This window comes from Impatiens glandulifera, chromosome 1 (assembly GCF_907164915.1).
Source record: "Impatiens glandulifera chromosome 1, dImpGla2.1, whole genome shotgun sequence".
Taxonomy (NCBI): domain Eukaryota; kingdom Viridiplantae; phylum Streptophyta; class Magnoliopsida; order Ericales; family Balsaminaceae; genus Impatiens; species Impatiens glandulifera.
Window position 1 is genome coordinate 157060834 of NC_061862.1, and position 19661 is coordinate 157080494.

The 19661-nt window shown below is 34.5% G+C and overlaps 4 protein-coding genes and 1 long non-coding RNA gene across 7 annotated transcripts; 1 reads left to right on the forward strand and 4 right to left on the reverse strand.

The window, feature by feature from the left end:
- Positions 1-188: 188 nt before the first annotated feature.
- Positions 189-2199, reverse strand: LOC124918019 (NEP1-interacting protein-like 2). Its single transcript, XM_047458290.1, has 5 exons — positions 2010-2199; positions 1141-1319; positions 959-1042; positions 720-884; positions 189-632 (listed from the first exon to the last, which is right to left on the reverse strand). The coding sequence occupies exons 1-5, from the start codon at positions 2122-2124 to the stop codon at positions 504-506; spliced, it is 672 nt and encodes a 223-aa protein (XP_047314246.1). The 5' UTR covers positions 2125-2199; the 3' UTR covers positions 189-503.
- Positions 2200-3668: 1469 nt separating this feature from the next.
- LOC124920368 (pentatricopeptide repeat-containing protein At5g61400) lies at positions 3669-7348 on the reverse strand. 3 transcript variants are annotated; one of them, XM_047460844.1, is made up of 3 exons: positions 7196-7348; positions 6021-6108; positions 3669-5918 (listed from the first exon to the last, which is right to left on the reverse strand). In XM_047460844.1, exon 3 carries the CDS (start codon positions 5794-5796, stop codon positions 3823-3825), a length of 1974 nt encoding a protein of 657 aa, XP_047316800.1. In that variant the 5' UTR covers positions 5797-5918; positions 6021-6108; positions 7196-7348; the 3' UTR covers positions 3669-3822. The 3 variants fall into 3 exon arrangements, with proteins under 3 accessions (XP_047316800.1, XP_047316801.1, XP_047316799.1); XM_047460845.1 differs by having other exon boundaries at positions 6021-6101; positions 7191-7348; XM_047460843.1 differs by having other exon boundaries at positions 3669-6108.
- A 1448-nt stretch (positions 7349-8796) lies between these two features.
- On the forward strand, positions 8797-10338 carry LOC124918030 (pentatricopeptide repeat-containing protein At5g66520-like). The gene has a single exon (XM_047458298.1). It carries the CDS (start codon positions 8834-8836, stop codon positions 10328-10330), a length of 1497 nt encoding a protein of 498 aa, XP_047314254.1. The 5' UTR covers positions 8797-8833; the 3' UTR covers positions 10331-10338.
- Positions 10339-12423: 2085 nt separating this feature from the next.
- LOC124920371 lies at positions 12424-16816 on the reverse strand. Its single transcript, XR_007097636.1, has 4 exons — positions 16537-16816; positions 13600-14515; positions 12741-12902; positions 12424-12658 (listed from the first exon to the last, which is right to left on the reverse strand). It is a non-coding gene; the product is annotated as an uncharacterized LOC124920371 (long non-coding RNA).
- Positions 16817-17562: 746 nt separating this feature from the next.
- LOC124920370 lies at positions 17563-19564 on the reverse strand. Its single transcript, XM_047460848.1, has 2 exons — positions 18615-19564; positions 17563-17933 (listed from the first exon to the last, which is right to left on the reverse strand). Exons 1-2 carry the CDS (start codon positions 19272-19274, stop codon positions 17847-17849), a joined length of 747 nt encoding a protein of 248 aa, XP_047316804.1. The 5' UTR covers positions 19275-19564; the 3' UTR covers positions 17563-17846.
- Positions 19565-19661: the final 97 nt, after the last annotated feature.

Consider the following 19661-nt stretch of genomic DNA (forward strand, 5'->3'; position numbering starts at 1 on the left):
AGATATTCGAACTCGTGACATTCGGTCTCTTACAAAACACTCTTGTCACTTGAGCCATCAAACCTCGACAATACAATTCAAATGACTATGAAATCAACAAAACCAAAACCGTCTGATTAGCATGTTTTTGTTTCGATCATGTTCGCCTAGTTTAATCTAAAACACATAGCCTAATAGATTTTCAAGCATGAATGTAAATATCATAGTATGGTATATATAAAAGAAGTAGATAATGATCCATAACAACATTTATAAACACACACACAAAACTTGACATTTCTCTTCCCCAAAGACAAATGGGTATACAAAAGCTAATTCTTTTGCCTAGCATTAAGACCTAATTTGGCTCCTTTGATCCCTTATTAGAAGAATAGCCATATTAAGAGAAGATGAAAGGCCTAATTATCAATAATGCTCTAATAAACTTTCAGAACAACAAAACCCATGTACAAAATATTTACTAAATATATATATATATATATACACAAATTATGCAAATATTATCAGATTTTCACATCTTGTCGACATACCGGGCACGACCCATGTTTCATAAGCCACTTGTCCACACAAGCCAAGTGGAACATATGAAGACATTGGGGTAGACTTCTTGCAACTTCCCCAACTTCAATATCCTATTGTAAAAAATCAACTTATCAATTTATTATTCTGATAGCAGAGGTTTATGAATTATGTTAATAAACAGGAAACAGAACAAGAACCTGTAAACATATAGTGCAACAAACATTTGAAGCTTCCTTTTGTTTATCTGAGATTACATGGCATGGTAATCTTTTCAACGAATCGCCTGACAATCCTCTAGGTACAGCTACAGCTCCGTCATAGACATCATATATCTCATCATACGATACATTTGAAATACTCACCTGTGTTCATCAAAATCCCCCATAAGGAACAGTTCAAAAGGTGAAGATTATCATTTACATGAACAAAGAATTACCTGCCAACGATAAGATGTCAGCATTGTTTGTGGAATCTGTTCTCCTACAAATCTACCATGAAGAAGCTCCTCAAAGAGATCTGCCTGGTTAATAATAATGAATAGGTAAAGATCAAAAACCTTCATTTATGATTTACAATTAATCCAATTGATTCAAAAGAAGAATGCTATTGCTAACTAACCATGGGAGATGAAATCCTTGAACCGGAAAGCTCTGAATACCAATAAGCACGGGAAGCTTCTAAAACTTCTACAGAAAGAACAGCTCCAGCAACCGCGCCTAGTCCAGCGCCACGAATGATACCACTATCAGATGCTCTACCAGCCAAAGCACCAGTTACAGCACCTGTAATAGCACCAGCTGCCATTGCAACAACATGTATATCATTTTGTTATACCTTGAACTATAAAAGTATAATTGATAAAATATACAAGAATTATATTGAGATTTGTAGTGAAAAATTAATAAAAATATATAAAACCCTAACGGCTAAGGTGAATACAAAGGGAATAATCTAATTTTTATTCGTAACTCCTATTAAAAAGAGCATAAGATGCGTTCAAATGTTACAAAATGAAAGAAAAACAGTAAATAAGAAAACAACATGCAAATTTTAAATGCCAATAAGATCGAAAAATTATTATCTTTAGAAGCCCCTCTTTTTCGGATTGAGCAGAACGCGTGTAACATTGATCCATAGGTAAAGTTGTAATGTTCTATTTATACTATTATTAATAACTGTCACTTCTTCTTAGACCTAATACCATTTCCTATCACAATTGCAGAAGAACAATTAAGTAAAATCTATCTACAAACAAGGATCAATAAGAATCAATGATCAAGAAGATCAAACCTAGAGAAATTAGATGTTCATCTAGTATTGAAACAACAACAGTATTCATTGAATCGATTTGACAATCATTTTAGCATTTTAATTAAGGAATCGGGAGCACCGTCTCATAAGAAATTCGAAGATCAGGTAAGGATCATCATATTGAAATACAGAATGAAGAGATCAAGATCGAAAAGAGCAGAGCAAATGAATGTTACCTAGCGCGAAGAGGCCAGTAAGAGCTCCAGAAATTGTGTCGGCAATCAATTGAGGAACATAGTTATGAAGTCTAATATCAGTTCCTTCTGGCCATTCATCGATTCCTTCTTCCATTGAAATCTGCAAAAATTCGATCGATTGGCGGTTGTAAGCTTCAGATGTATGTCAGTTCATTGAAGATAGCGAACGAACTCGTTTGTACTATATAGAGAGAGAAAGAGTATTTCTTTTATTTATTTTTATAACCAAAAATCGATTATTTGTCTCTACAAATGTTATATTTATTCAAATAAAATAAGAGAAGTATAAAAATTCAGCGAAAACAAGTTTACGAATTCGACGTGGCCTACCAGGTTGTTTTCATATTCCGAAAACGCTCATTTCTGGTCCAAAACAGCCATTTCGAGAAGAAGAATAGATCGTTTCAGAACATCGTGAAACCGTTTCGGAACATTTTAAATTTCGTTGAATTTTTGGTTGAGTTTATTATTTTTTATAAAATAAATAGGCGGTGATACAATTAAACATCACATAAAATTGGACCTACATTTTTTTATAAAAAATTAAAATTGGATTGAATCACTTACAAGAGAATTAAATTTAAAAAATGTCAATTATTTTTTAAATATTTATTAATTTAATTTAATAAACACCATAATATTGAAAAAGAAAGTACTTGTTCTAACATTTAATTGACGATGGCCTACAACTTTTCCTACAGCTCACTGAAACTTCTAGAAGGTATTAAGAAACTTGAGAGTGAAGATTCCAATCCAATTTTATTTTATTTATAAAAACAAATTGGTCCAATTTATGTAATGTTGAATTGAATCACCACCTTAAATGAGTATAGTTGTCTTTGTCTATTTATTTTTTCTATAAAGAACAATATTGTTTGTGGAGGCAAATAATCGAGACTTTTGGTTATAAAAAAAATGAAATAAAACTCTTTCTCTCTCCTACAAACGAGTTCAATAAGATGTTCTTTTATCATTTTTTAATATTGAATCGATAACTAACTTATTTTTATATTTTCGATGGATGACTAATATTTTAAATTTTTTGTGAAATATTACTAGGATACATTAGTTGATGTCCGAGTTTTTGGGAAATTAATGAGAAGTTTGAATTGATGCGGTTGATAGGATAGACAGACATACATATTTAGGTTATCATTCCAATTATTTTTTTGGTAGACTATCTAGTTTAAGAAAAATCATTGAATTTTTAATGATCGTAGTCGTCTGATGCGTATCTGAAAAGTCGGTAGAGACTATTGAGAACTTAATTGTTCTTTTTGAAAACTTACGAGTTCGATATCTATTGAGTAACAAGTTTTTTCATGTCGTTATGTTTAAACGATTTTTTATCATTTTTAATATGAGAAATGATTGAGAGAATAACGTGACGCAAAAAAATAATAATTTTCATTCCCTCCCAAATCACTCCTCCCATAATATATATATTGATATTTTTCAAATATATATATATATTAATTTTGAAAAGTTTTTGTTCCAGAGTATACCAAAAATAATCAAAATAGGTCCATACCTTATTGGGGACCCATCCACCAACCGTTCAAGATTTTAATTTCTAAAAGATTACATTAAAAGCCTATAGTTTGGTACCTTATTTTCACTGAAAGCAGCTCAAAATGTATCTAAATTTCTACTTGTATAAATTAATACAATCAATTATACAAATAGTTCATTCTTGAAAAAAAAAAAAAAAAAAGCTAAATCTGTTACCATTGATTGATGTTCCTTCTTCCTGATCTTGATCATCCACCATTGATTCAATTCAAGGAATTATTCAGGAATTTACACAACCTAAATTGGTTAGATCTTCCGAAAAAATTGAAGCTGATTCGAAACAGCCAACCTCTCTATAACCTCTAGCCATCATACAATATATAAGTACATTAGGAACAATGCCCATTTTCAACATATCGGCGTGAAACATCGTCACATCAAACAAATTCCTCCATCGAAAATGACTCCGAACAAGAACCGAATAAGTATAAACATCCGGTTTCATGTTATGGCGTCGCATTTGTGAAAAAAACTCGCTAGCTTCAAAAATCTTCCCATTATCGCTAAGACCCTGTATTAAAGCAGTATAAACAACATGATTCAAATGAACCTGGCTAGTTTTCTCAGAGAATAGTTTCACCGCCTCCTCGGTTTTCCCCTCTTTACATAACCCGTGAATCAAGCAACAAAGAGTGAACACGTTTGGCGCGACCCCGTTTTCAACCATCTCTTTGTACAGACGATGAGCTGCCTTTGGATTATCGTTATTGAAATGCCCCGAAATCAAAGAAGTGTAGACCACAACGTCTGGCAAAATGCCTTTGATTAGCATTTCGGTGTATATTCCCATGGCAGCCTTTGTATTCTTCATTTTGCAATAACCGTCTATGAGAGTCGAGTAGGTAACTGAATTCGGTTCTATACCGTGTTTATTCATTTGGGAACAAACTTCTAAAGCTTTCTCTATATTCCCGTTTTTGCAATAACCGTCGATGAGAGTATTGTATGTGATGGAATTCAAACTAACCCCCTCCTCGTCCATTTTCTGTAATAAAATACTCGCCTCTTCCAGTTTTCCGACTGCACAAAGCCCTTTGATGAAAGAATTGTTGGTGAATATGTCGGGCAGAATCCCTGCCCGAATCATATTCGAGTGTAAATCTACAGCTGGGGGAAGATCACCGATTTGACAATAGCCTTCGATGAACGAGTTGTACACGAATATATTCGGAATAACCCCGAGTTTTGTCAGATAAGCGAAGAAGCTTCTAGAAGCTTCCAGCTCGCCGGTTTTGCAGAAAAGATCCATTACCGCACCAAACGTTACCACATTTGGAAACATGTTATGTTCCAACATGTCACGGAATAGGTTTATTGCCCGTTTGAAGTTTGCAACTTTACCATGAGCGTGGATCAGAGTACTGTAAGCAAATAGGTTGGGGAATTCGTTTGATTTCCTCATTTTATCGAACAATTCGTCTGCTTCTGCCAATTTACCGACGAAGCAGAAGCCACGTAGTAATGTTGTGTAGATCACCATATTGGGTTTGATTTCGTTCTTGACCATTTCATCAATCAAAATGCTTGCTTTTGATATGTTTCCGTCCTCACAAGCTGCGTCAATCAGTACACCATAAGTGAAAACAGTGGGAATTGCCCCTCGAGAGACCATCTCTGCGTATAACTCCCACATCAATTCGAATCTTTCGGTCTTGACTAAACCATCTAACAATGCATTGCAAGATTGTATAGATGGTAAATCTGCAGTCTTGCGATATACCCAATATGCTTCTTCAACTAAACCCATCTGGGATAGAGCGATGATTAAAACCCCATATACGTTAATAGTACGTCTAGATATTCCTAATTCGGTAATAACGTCATAAAACGAGACGCACGCCTTGTGGGGATTCCGTTTCTTGAGGTTTTCCTGGATGAGGTCTTTTATCAAACATCTGGCGTGCAGGTATAATCTTTTCCATACCAAGACATGAACGATAGCTGCATAGAGCCTGAGATTTCTCTTTGCATCTTTTTGGGTTGTGGCCCAGTTATACATCTCTAATGCTTGCTTAGTGCTTCTGCAATTGAGGACATTATCCACCATATTTGGTCGATTCAAAGAATAAGAATATGATGTTGATGAACATTCCTCAGTACAAGACGAGAATAACATTGAAGAGAATGGCTTCAAAACTATTGACGGATTTCCGGTGAAATTTTTGGATTTTGGCCGGAGATGCCTCCACATCATTCAGCTGAAAAAGGTGCTTCCTTTAATCGTCTCATGTCCAGTAACGGGAGAATGGTGGAAAATATAACGGAACTTGAAACAGAACAGTGTAGTCCTTTGGAGATTGCTGCAGCAGGTTTAGTCTGAGAAAACACAAGAGTTCCAACAAAATTAACTTCTAAAGGATCTGGTTTTCTTCGGTTATAAAGTTATTAAGGGTGCAAAAGCAGAAATAGAGAAATTACAGAGATTATAGCATCTTGACGATCAATTGTAGTTCGAAATAGCTTCTTCAGTAGTAGTATACAGCAAGTCTCCGACAGGGACTGTATCCTTCATAGTCAAATTCAAGATAATCAAATGACTCTATCAAATTCACTTCATTTTGATGTGTAGGCAATCCATTTGATTTTAAGAAGAAACCAAAAAAAATCAATTTCCTGAAATCTCAGATATTGTCTTCAATTTGGCCTTAGCAAGTAACCATAGATTTTTTTACCAACATGGAAATTTTTCAGCTACAAAGACAAAATGTCTACCATCTATTCTCATGCCGTACAAGCCTCTATTATTTGAACCTAAGCATATACAATCAGTCTACCATCTATTAAAATGTCTGCAATGGAGTTAAACATCATCTTCAATCTTGGTTTTAAATCAGTAGCCATTTGACTTTCCAGTTTTGTTTTTCAGTTCTGCAGCAGTTTCTGCAGACTTCAAATGCAAGAACTTAAAACATGAAACATGTTCATACCAGTTTTCCATCGAGTACTCTTTAAAGGCAAACTCATCTTTTCAGCTTGTTCGAGAGACTATCTCAAACTACAGCAAGTTTTTGAATCTGAAATTTTGCTTTGTCACATTTTATGTTTTCATCAAATTGAAGTTCAATTCTAAGTGAAATCAAGTGCACACCATCATTTAAAACATATGAACTGCAATTTGGTTAATTTTGAGGCCATTCTCATGAAAAGAAAGAAGTTAAGTCAACTTCTCTTTGAAAACGACTCTCAATTTGTTTGAAAAATAACTTCAATCAGCTAATTACAACCCTAGGCAACCTATTAAACTACAACTTGACCAAATTTCAAGGCATCCTATCTGCTATATCACAAACTACGACCTAAATTTCAGCAAAGTTTTAACAGAACAGTTTCTGAAACTTCCTTTTCTCACTTTCTACCTTTTCCAATCAAATCAACACCAAATCTTCACTCAAAACTCAAACTCTTCATATGCATAAAATCAGTAACTACATTCAATTCAATGTTCATCATCCTTTCATCAAAATCTCATTTCATTGCATTAGAATCAACGGTTATTACAACTAAGCAACTAGATTATGAACAGGATTCATCTTAAACTATCGCATCTTATAATAATAACATTCTAGTTTGTTATAGCAGTAAATATACCTTACTTTGATGATGATGAGTTGAAACGCAGCTGGAATTTGGAAGTAGAATAGGAGGCATCTTCTTCTTCTTCTTCCTCCCGGCAGCAATGGAGGAAAGCGGAAGCTCCAATGGAAGTTCTTCTCTTTCGGCTCTCTTCTCCAATGGAGGCAAAAATCGGAATCCCGGCCCTGGACCTTCTTTCCCTCTTTTTTTAAGTAGAAGATGCAAAAAGTTCAAAGTAGAACTCAAATTTATATTAGCAGTCTAAATTAGAACCTTAACCTTTTTAATATCCAATCTTCTTCTTCATTAACCTCTATATAAAGTAAGGGGCAAGTAGTTCGGTTTGTCCGGTTATTGACCAAGATGCACATTCAAATCGTTGACTCGTTGACGTCAGTTTACTAAACTTTAAACCGTTTAAACCGTTCATTAACGTCAGTTTGTTCGGTTTGATTTGAACTGTTTGAAGATCGATTGAATTTGTTTGATCCAATGAGATCCCATTTCATTTTGAGATTTATTTTACTATCATTTTTGTACAGTTGGGTTTCGATAAATTTTTATGAGTTACCGTTTTACTTTATTTTCTAATAAAATAATAAAAAATATTTGATTAAATGATATAAATACTTTTAATATTATTGAAATTTTATATTTTTATAAAGAAATAAATATAAAACTCTTATAAAATATGAAAAACAAATAAATATATTGGTGATGTTATATATTTAGTTTTATTTATTAATGTTCGGAGCAAAATCGGAATAAGATCAAAGCAGGAGCGGAGTCGAGTGGGGACACAAATATCGTTCTCGCTCCATCCCTGGTTAACTATCGGTCAAATCAGAGAAAAACCGCTCTTACTAATGGGGAATTTTTTCTATTTTAAATTGAGGTGATTAAATTTGAACTTTCAAAATAGAAACCATTTATCATGACTTCTGCTTATTGCATACATTGATCTAGGTATCCCTATTCTTGTACCCCTGAATTAACCAGTACAGTCAGAGGACCAAGAAACTACCCGATGTCTTACATCTATAACAAACAGCGACAATGATATTATTTTGCACTCTTTGCACTCTTCATTCTAGTTCCTACTACTTTTCTCCTTATTATTTACGTAAAAGTAGTAAGTCAAAATAATTGATTTTTTTTAAATAAAACTCGACTTCTAGTAACTAAACACGAGGGTTGCGCTCGTTGCGAAACTTAACACAACACCTTACGGCACGAGCTGACGACAGCCATACACCACCTGTGTCTGCGTTCCCGAGGGTACCCCTCTTTTTCAAGAGGATTCGCAGCATGTCAAGCCCTGGTAAGATTCTTCGTTTTGCATCGAATTAAACCAATCCTCTTTTATGTCTAAATAAAAATATTACCTAGTCTTTATGGCAATTTTGTTTTTACATGTGATCTCAACCAGGAAGATTCAGATAAATCAATTTTCTAATTCCTCACGCCACCTCGTTTTATTGTTCGTTTTTTATTTCTATTTTATTTAAATATTTGATTGAACGGTTTGAAGGATTTAAATGAAATTGAACCGACAAAAGACAAAACGAACCGTTGAAATCGTTTTTATAAAAATAAATAGTAATGTAATTCGCTTTGGTTCGTTAATTTAGGCTATCCAATCTTTTTTATTCATTCAAATGTTCATCACCAAAGCAATAACGTTCAGAGCTCTCCAACATACCATCTTCACTCTCTTGCAGACCTGCAATGGCGGCAGCATCAGAAATGTCACTCAAATTCATACCCAAGTGATCATCAACGGCCTTACTCAAAAGAATAACATCGTTGCAAAGTTAATCTCTCTTTATATAACCTCAGGCTTTCTCGCCAATGCCGATACAATTTTCAATCAAATCAATAACCCAAGTACCACTATTTGGAATCAGATGATTAGAGTTCATGGTAGGTCTGGGAATTCAAAGACGTCATTTGAAATTTATAAACAGATGGAATCAGCAAAAGAAGCTGTATCAAATGGGTTCACTTTTTCATTTCTTCTAAGTGCTTGTGCACGGTCTGGATTGCTGCGAGAAGGCCAACAATTACACGCGAAAGTTGTGTCTAATGGCTTTTCCTCGAATTTATTCGTTCAAACAAATCTAGTCAATTTATATGAAATCAAAGATGCAGCAAAGGTGTTTGATGAAATGTCTGAGAGAAATGTTGTCACTTGGAATACATTGCTTGAAGGGTATTTAAGATCAAATGATATAACCAATGCAGTTAAACTATTCGACGAAATGCCTGAGAAAACCATTGTTTCGTGGACGATGATGATTACAGGTTACGCGAGGAATGGTAGATCTAAACAAGCTATTTGTTTGTTTCAAATGATGCAGAAATCATCCATGGAATTCGACCAGGTTTCATTAGTGACTGCGTTATCTGCCTGCGCTGAAATGGGTAATCTTGAACTAGGGAAATGGATACATTCATATATTTACAATAACTTCAAGAACAAGAACAAGCCTTTATTAGTCTCATTAAACAATTCCCTCATAAACATGTACTCTAAGTGTGGTTTAGTTAATGAGGCCTACAATGTGTTCAATGAAATGCCTCAAAGAACATCGGTTTCTTGGACAAGCATGATCAATGGCTTCTCCAAACACGGCCTTCCTGACGAAGCCCTTAACGTATTTCATCAGATGCAAAGCGATGAAACTAAGCGACCAGACGAGATAACATTTATAGGTGTATTGTCTGCTTGTAGCCATGGGGGTTATGTTGAAAAGGGTCGTAATGTTTTCAATTCTATGGTTCGAGTTTGGGGAATTCAACCGAGAATTGAGCATTATGGATGCATGGTTGATCTTCTGAGCCGAGCTGGTTTACTCGAGGAAGCTTATAATTTGGTTGAAACAATGCCAATGAAGGCAAATGATGTAGTTTGGGGTGCTTTACTTGGCGGTTGTAGAATTCATAAGAATGTGGAACTTGGTTCTCGAGTAGGTTTAAGGTTGTTAAGTGATTTGGACCCGGGTAGAGCAGCCGAGGGATATTTTGTTCTTTTATCGCACGTTTATGGAAATAGTATGAGGTGGTGGGATGCAGCCCGCGTGAGACAGAAGATGGCGGAGATGGGGATGAAAACGAAACCGGGAAAAAGTGTGGTTGAATTACTCTGTTCGTAACCTTGAATATTGAATTTAAGTGTGAATAAGTTAAAAATAAATAAATATTAACTTTTGTCCATATATATATTCTTGTTATATGGGCTCATATCCCCAAACAAACATCCTAAGTTCGTTTAGTAAATTTTTGAACTTGGTTTGAGCTTTTATATTAGAGCTTGAATTGGTTCACGAGCTCGTTTACAACCTAGAAAAATGTTTGACGTTAGGGGAAGAGTTTCACCTTTTTTCGGGATTATTAAATATTATATGAAATTTTAAATGAGCCTCTAAACGAAATGTTTGAGATCATAAAAAGTCTCTAAACGAACATGTTTACAAGCTCATTAACGAGTCTATAAACGAACATTTTCACAAGTCTTCAATCGAACATGTTCACAAGCTCATTAACGAGTATCTAAACGAACATGTTCATGAACTGACGAGTCGAATATCTAAAAAATCTAACTTCAACTCTAACTTTTATACGAGCTCAACTCGTTAAAACTAACCAACGAGCTCTAACGAGCTTTTTTTTTTACCGAGTCCATAATCGAATAATTCATGGGTTTCTACTTTTAACACAAATTTCAATAAAAAAATGGAAAAAATACAATTATGCTTAAAAGTGGATTGAAGCTAGGGATGGCAATTTGAAATTGCCCCGCGAAAACCGAACCGAATTGCCCCGTTTGGGATGGTTTTTCCCCGAAACCGAATGGGAATGGGGCGGGGATGGTATTTGTGTCCCCCGCCCCGACCCGCCCCGCCCCGATTTCACCCCGAATCTACCCCGAATCTGTCCCGAACACCATAAACATAATTAAATATATTAAATTATCAATATATTTATTTATTTAATATATTTTATAAGAGTAGTAATGTTATTTCTTTATAATAATATAAATTTTAATATATTATAATATATATTATATTAAAAAACTTGTTTATATAATTTTATTGTATAATTTTTATTTTATTTTAAATAAAATTAATTATTAACGGTGCCCCGCGGGATTTCCCGAAACCGAAAAAAACCGAACGGGGTGGGGATGGTATTAAAAAATTCCCCGAAATTAAAACGGTGCGGGAACGGTAAATGCATTCCCCGCCCCGAACCGCCACATTGCCATCCCTAATTGAAGCCAATTGGAGTTCTTTAAAGAGCATTATTAACTTTTTTTTTTAATATTAAATTTTGTATGAATAAAATTTTCTATGTTTGGTATGAGTTATTAAAATACTTTTTAAGTGAATATAAATTGTAGTTTGAGTGTCAATTAGATATAAAATAATAATTTATTGGAAATTGTGTAGGCTTGTAAAAACGATAGTATTATTAATTTTTTTTTTTAATATTTTTATGATAATTAAATATTACTTTTTATTAATATACTATTCAGTAATAAAACAAAATAAAAATAAAGTAAATATTAAAATAGTAAATAAAATTAATTATATAAATATAAAGGTCAAATTATTCTTATACTACTTAACAAAAAAAAATTATACAATTTATAACTATATTTTACTCTTAAATCAAACACCAATAACATATATAATTTATACCTCTTAATATCCATATCAAATATCTAGATCCAAATTCAGTGTCCAATTGAGCACATCTTGAAGAAATCTCTAAAACAACAATTCATGATCATCAAAATGTTGAATTGTTGATGAGTCGTTTTGAAAACGGCACAAAAGTGTACCTTTTATATCAATCTTCGCGAAACAAAAGCGTTTCCAAATAGGGCGCCATGACAGTTTCAACCTAGCAAGGTTCTTAAAAAGAAATGGAGATCCAGAAAGAAAAGGAAAACAACTGACATGGCCTTATACTGAATCAAAGACAAATTGTTTTGGTAGATCAACGACGGAAATAATAAAAGCTTAGATAACACTAGATAACACGATAACGGAAAAAAAAAACACAACACAACAGACTTCCATGCAGTTGGTTATGTCTGCATGGAGAAGATAAGATAATTACTAAAACACAGACAAACATTAATTGTCCACCATCCATTAACAAGTTCTATTAATGAATAAAATGGAACCAGACATCAATTATATCAGAGTTTCAAACACCATTCTCTCCATTGCGACCTGAGAAAATATCCAAATTTCGTATGAGAGGAAAAGATCGAGAGAGAAAAAGAAAGACGAGATGTTTACACATACCAGTTGGACCAACTGCAACACAAACAGCATTAGTATGGATTGCCTGCTGTTTATACATCCACAAATTCAGCAGTTCATTGTCACTCAAAGGCATGAGAAGATAATCAGTCGCTCCAAACCTCAAACATTTCACAATGATAGAGATCTCATCCGGGCTCGACACAACTTGAGAAGAAAACAAAAATGAGAAGCAATCGAGAAACCAACACTTTCTTTTAATAAAAATAAGTTAAATTATTATTAATACCAACGACAGGAATGTGATGCATTTCTCTATCATGCAAAATATACTTCAACAATTTCGCTTCATTAGCTGCTAGCAGATTAGCTTCAGCAAGTATGATATCAATCCCCGGATCATCCCTATTCAATACATCGATCAACTCTCTAGCAGTCCTCGAACAAGTTACTGCATGAATAACATTAAATGTCTTTTTATGAAAAAAATACATTATTTGTTGGTTGTTGGGATAGAGAAAGGACAATTGGTGTTTTAGTAATTAAAATAACTGATTAATATTATGCAGGATACCAAATTAGGAAACAAACACAAATTAGGTAAACTAATGAGCATGTCATTAGTTTCTGCTTAAGACACTTTCAGGAATTGACAGGGATTTTTTTTTTATGATTCAAATCTCACCAACTTAACTTTATGAAGCATGAATAAAACTTTTTATAATGAGAAAATAAAACTGAAATAGATAAAGAAATGGAAGGCTCTACCCTCGTAAGAGAATCTGAGAAGAAGAGTAGATACTTCTTCGCATCTCTCGGGAATACTATCACATAGCAAAATCCTAAGTTGGTTATGAGCATTAGTTTCAATGCTCTGCCTTCCACAGGTATTGTTATTAGGGTTTCCTATCATAATACCCTTACTCTTGTCCATTTTTTTTTGGCAATAACATGCATGCAAATATAGTATCTGGTAAACTTATCACCACGAGTATATATATATATATATAGGTTACAGGGACACTTACAACATGTGACGAAAATAACATTTAGAAAACGTGACTAAATTTTTTTAAATAAAGGTATTGCTTGGTACTGCCATGTTCAAGCTGACAAGGAGTTTGGCTTGCCAAACTTTCATGCTTTACCTAATTGTTAGTTATTACTGACTGCAACTGCTGGCTGACATAAAGATACCTTTGCATCTTTCTCACTGAAAGAAAGACCTTATTCTGCCTGCAAAATGGAAAGAAAGAAAGAAATTAAAAGACTATTTGCAATCTTCTAACAATATTAATTCCTTCAACTTGCAAAGTTATGATATCAGCTTATAACCAAATCACGTTCTGTTGTCCACAAGATATTTCTCATATTCCCTCGCGTGTGCATGTATAAAGATGGCCAATATGAACCTAGTGCAGGTTTGCTGCAAAAATGGTTCTTGGCTAAGCCCATCCATGTCCTAGTAACTGCTTATTGATTAACATATTAATATCTACATTCGATCTTTCATAAAATGTTTTAGAGAAATTCATCAATAAATACTTATATATGAATAATCCATTCCCCTTAGATCCATATCTTCCTCTGTTTTTTTAAAGTTAAAGTCTGTATAAAAATAGTTGTCGCGATAGCGACTTCTAATAATACAACTGTGTCCATATAAAGTATTCAACATGTGCAGTACTTGATCGTTGTTCATTGAACAATTCAATCATCAACTAACACTGAATTGATTTTCATGCTATTTAGTTTATTTATTTTAATTGAAAGAATGCTTTTCCTAGTGAAGTCATATATGGTTTTAGCATTCATTTATATACTTAAAAGAATTTACCCTACCACAAAACATCATTAAGCAGCTCAGTTGAAAGGTTACAGAAATATTAAAAGGAAGACTTGAAAAGAGTATCGATGCTTATGTGCTCAGAATCTGAAGTCTTAAAAGTGATGCTTTTTTCGCACCAAACAGCATGGATGTGGATGTCTTCCTGAATCAGCATCGACCTTCATGAAACCATTAACACAACAAAAGCACGCTCTTCATGTCCTAGATTCTTTAATCTGCAAAATTAAAAGTTGCACCCTTCACTATGAAGATATTCAAATGGGACATAAAATCTTACATGTGTTAATTTTAGCATCTTGAAGAGAAATTAGAATTTATTGCATAACAATATAAGAAGCATGCTAAAGAAAGCCAGTGCATAAAGAAAGCAACTGAGCAACCACCATCATGGCATTAAATTTGACTGATGATACCAATTGTAACTTCTATTGATATCAAACTAAAATATATACAAGAATAATGGAAATAAAATAAACCTGACCATTGGATGTTGTGACAAATGTTCAATAGCGAAAACCAATCAAACTATAGAAGCAAAACAACTGCTGAACAATTGGCTGTCTTCCCACTTTCCAATCATGCTGCCTTTAAGAGGTCGTGTTTGAACTCTGACATAGGGTTCTTTGTTAAAAACTAATGTTTTGCACAAAATATCCCGCTTGAAGTACCATTGAAAAAACGGTCTAATTATGGGGTTTTACCTATATACCCTTATCTTTAATGGCTCGCCTATGGGGTGGGGGTTTCCAAAGTTCCCAGCTACCTTGAAGGACAGCCCATATAGAATTTCTTGTTCAACTCCAAAGATGATAAACTTTCTGTTCTGTGGAGTTTCTTTCTTTGTAGACGGTGAATATTTGTACTCTCCATATGAACCTAGAACCGACGAGGGAATGGGGGGAACTCTAACAAGAGTAAGGGTGAGGATGGGATTTTTTAGGAATTAAACGTGAATTAATAAAAATATAACAGGAATTAAGTGTGACAATTAAACTAAAACCATATAAGCCACATTACCAGATACATGTATTAACTTTTAAAATTAGTGAGAGATATGTTTCAGACTTTTTCTGTAAGTAAAGAAAACAATATCCGACACTATGTACTTTAGGAGGTATCCGAGAATTAAGACAAGTACAGGGAGGAAACTACTAATTATCCATACTTTTTATACCATATTGCGAGTTTTGAAAATCCTCACCCTTTGATCAAAGTCTCTCATTGGTGCTAAGTGATGGTGTCTGAGTTCACATGGAGTGTGCATATATTCATGGGTAGCATGTTTGTAGGAAAAAAGCTTCTCCAACATTTCATTATCCGGGATGGGCTTGTCTTTCAACTTGAACAAGCCTCGTCAATCTAAAAATAACAATTATAACAATAACATAAGTCAATTTTTTGTTTTTGAGACCTTGGTTTGTTAATGAAGGGAGCTAACACGATTCTCCCACTTAACTCGTGTCGTTCTTAGTGGGAATCTAACATAAGACATTTGTTCTCTTAAAAACATTGTAAAGAGTCTGAAATATAAAAAGTGTAATCAATAGTCAAACATATTGATTAATAAGTATGATAACTTCTAGTCTCCACAATCTAAATCAATAAACTGTATTTTTCAAATACACTTTTTTTAACAGTATACTAATAAATACACTTTTTATTTTTCGAAACATTGATATGGGGTAGATTTTCAACATGTATGAGTTTGCTTAACCTCCCAAACGAATGGCGTACCGTACCATCAAGAAGTTTGTGTTAATCAAAGCGAGAGGCGGTGACTTTTACTCAAATGTCTTCAAATGTTTCTTTGCCACCATCACTTACCAAATCTGGGCAGAACAAAATGCAAGGGTCTTCACGAGGACCCTGAAGAACCATGGATCAAATCTTGAGGGATGTGGTCAACGATGGTAACTAACACATTCATACGTGGAGGCGAATCCCCATTACTCAACAAAACTGCACCCTTTATCAAAATTGGAATATCCGATACAATAGTCACGAAAACAACTATCTAGCTCTCTTATGTTTCCTTTTGTTCATTTCGTGTCAATTTCATTTTAGTCAATAATTCAGTGAAGGCTGTTTTGACCTTTTGTCAAACTCTTGTACCTCCAACTTTTTTGGGTGTCTTTAACAAATGACGTTATGTTTGATTCCCAACAAAAAACAGTAAACTAACAAAACACATTTGATTCATCTCTGAATAAACGAGATTTGCTGAAGAGAAATCTACCTGGTTAATCATAAAATGGATTGCTTATAAGGGGAGGTCGATTTCAAGTTCTTGTTGTGGAGGTCGATTCCTAACGCTTCTCTGGTTAATTCAGTGTGGCGAGCACAAATCACTCCTCGACGTTTGCTGATGAAGACGAAGTCCTGCCTTATATCTCATCCGTCTATGGAGTTGAACAATAAATCCCAAATTGGGGAACCCATCAGCGCAAAGAGATTCCCTGCAAAGTTTCTTTCTGTAAAGCTGGGAACTTTGGAAGAAACAAGGGACAAAGTCACTTTGCAGAATTTGATAATACAAACCGCTGTAGGGTCTAGCATAATCTGGTGTAAAATTTATAAAAATAAATAAAAACCTGTTTCAAATAAACCTATATATATGCTAAACAATATTTTTACACAGTTCTTTATTTGTAACATAAAATTTTAGAAAAAAAATGTAGAATTTTGTATCTGTTTTAATTCTCAGATTTGTCTTTTTAGCTAATGTAAAGACATTTTAACCCTATTGAGAATATATCGGGAAAGAGTCTGATGATGTTATATTTGCACTAAAAACCTAAAAAATTTAAGTGTAGAGTCATGACGTAGGGTCTGTTGGGTCGCTGCCAACTTCCAAAATTAAAAAAATTAAAAAAAAATCAAACCTAAAGACAATGCTATGTTCATAACACACACTAGTCAACCAAATTGTCATTTATTGGCTGGTTTTAAGAATTGGAGAATGGTAACTTGTTGCGATCTGCCATTGTAGCCAACAAACTTAAGGCCTCGCCTTGTCAAGGTTTTTCATCTTCATTTGGAGAAATCACGATTCAGCATACAAGGACTGTTTGTTTTTCGCTTTTACATGGCATTTTGTTACATTTGTTGCAACTGAACCGCCGAAAAGCACTATGATTTGGTACTTTGTCACAAATCAATGCCGCCTAATGTAGTTAACATTCCCAGACAAAAATTGGAAAACAAAATAGTACAAGGAATAGTCATATGATCATATCCATCAAAGGACAGTACAAGAAAAAAGAAGAAGCAAATATTGACATTCTTTGTGCAAGACCATACCAAGCAAGGATCATCCTTATCATATATGTGCATAATCAAAGCAAAGAAATAGAATGAAAGGAGATCAATTGTCAAAAAAATGAGAATTCTTGAATTTCTATTTACAGAAATATAATTCATGGGTAATCAATCTAAGGGAATAAAAACCAATGCATAACATCAGAAAACCTAGTTTTACTAACTATGAGAGAACATAAATTGTTCAGCCATTGGATACTGAGCTTCTTTGAACCCAGAAAACATAGGTCAACCACCTTTGGACAATGAATCTTTATGAAGAGACAGCAATAGTTGATTCATTTGAGCAATTTGATTCAAGAGTTGATTAATTTTCTGCACGCAAAAATAAACAGATTAGTTTATCAGGAGAGACTAACACCCAGCTTGTGTTTTCGAGTGCATTGCTTATGTATGTGTAGCTAGGGCCTCATTCTTTTATCATAACAGCATAAAAACAGATTTGTGAATCTATGTCAGACTAAATTTTGTTTTCAAATGTGATTTGTATCCACTTCCGAATGTTAAATTTGACAAACCCTAAAACTCACAACTGATCTACTTGGGTGGGTACTTTCTACTATAAACCCTAAAACTCATTATTACGTGTGATACTGCAATTAAAGACATAGTTGTCAATTGCGTGTAGCGCTCATATAGCGATGGCTTTCACAAACCGTGTAGCCCATTGCGCCTTATAGCCTTCCATCGTTGCTTCGTTGCGCTATTGGCACTATTGACAACTATAATCAATGATAACGAAAACCTCAGCCAATGCTCGTCATTCATCTAACTGAAGACTGTCTATACTATATCATGTAACCTAATAATAGCCAAAGAAGCTAAAGAGATCAAATTTTCATTCTACTGCCTCCTAATAAAACTTCACAGTAAACATTTTTATCTTGCATATTAAAAAATCCAAAAAATTCTGCAAGGATAACCTTAGTTTTCACTTAGAACTGCAGGGTTACATCAAATCTTCAGGTAGTTCAAATTGTTGAGAAAAGAACTAACCTCGTCTCTCTCTTTGATCATATGAATCAAATGACCCCTGCTCTTTGTCTTATTCGGTAAACGTTTTCTCCTCCATTGCACCATCGCGCTAAACAACCCAACCAACAGCACAGTGGTTGCTGAACCATATGACCAATTCAGTCTCCTTAAAATGGTAAAACGACCCAATGAAACCACAACACGAGCTAATTTATCCCGCCAAAGTTGAAACAAATAACCCCAGTTCGCAAACTCACTCACCATCAGAAGCTGGGTAACTACTACCTTTGTAGACACCGGCAAAGACGAAATTTTAAACCCTTCTTGATTTCCCTCGACATAATTACACCCATCTTTGTTGTTAATGTCAGAATGTGACGAAGATGAGACATGAAGCCCTTCATGGTTGACCGGGGGAAATACAACCGGATAATCATTATCAATCTCAAGAATGGGATCTCCAACGACAGCTAAAGAGTATGATCGTAAGTGGGTATTGGAGAAATGGGGTCGTTTCCATTCTACCTTTAGTTCATCAAGTGAAAGGTCTTGTTTTTGTTGTTGATTTCCTTTGTCTGCAACTGTTTGAGAGAAGATCAAAGCTTGATGAACTGAACAATGAAGGCCGTGGCATCGAATCGTGTTTTGACAAGGAATTTCGGAGAGGCAACAGAAACACATTTCGGTAGAACAGTGGACTGATTTTGGACGAAAAGAAAAGTGAAAGCAGCCACTCTTCAGCCGTTCAATGTGATGACTAATCTATTTTTCTGGGTCTCACTCACTGTTCATGAAAAAAATGATATTTTTATATTTCAAGTAAGGAATAGAAGTAGAACCCGAAAGCTTAAACCGAATTTGGGGTTTATGACGACCCACCCATTATACCCATTAACCCATCCCATATTTGAATCCGACCCAGGAAAGGAGTTAGCTGCGTCCTGCGAGGCTGCGAGAGTATCGTGTTCATCGATACTAGGTGTGAAGTGGGTGACAGACAGGTGGGTTTATGAAGGTTGAAGAGTAGGAGAAGAGGGAGGGGGAAGAGGGAAAACACGTATATGAATA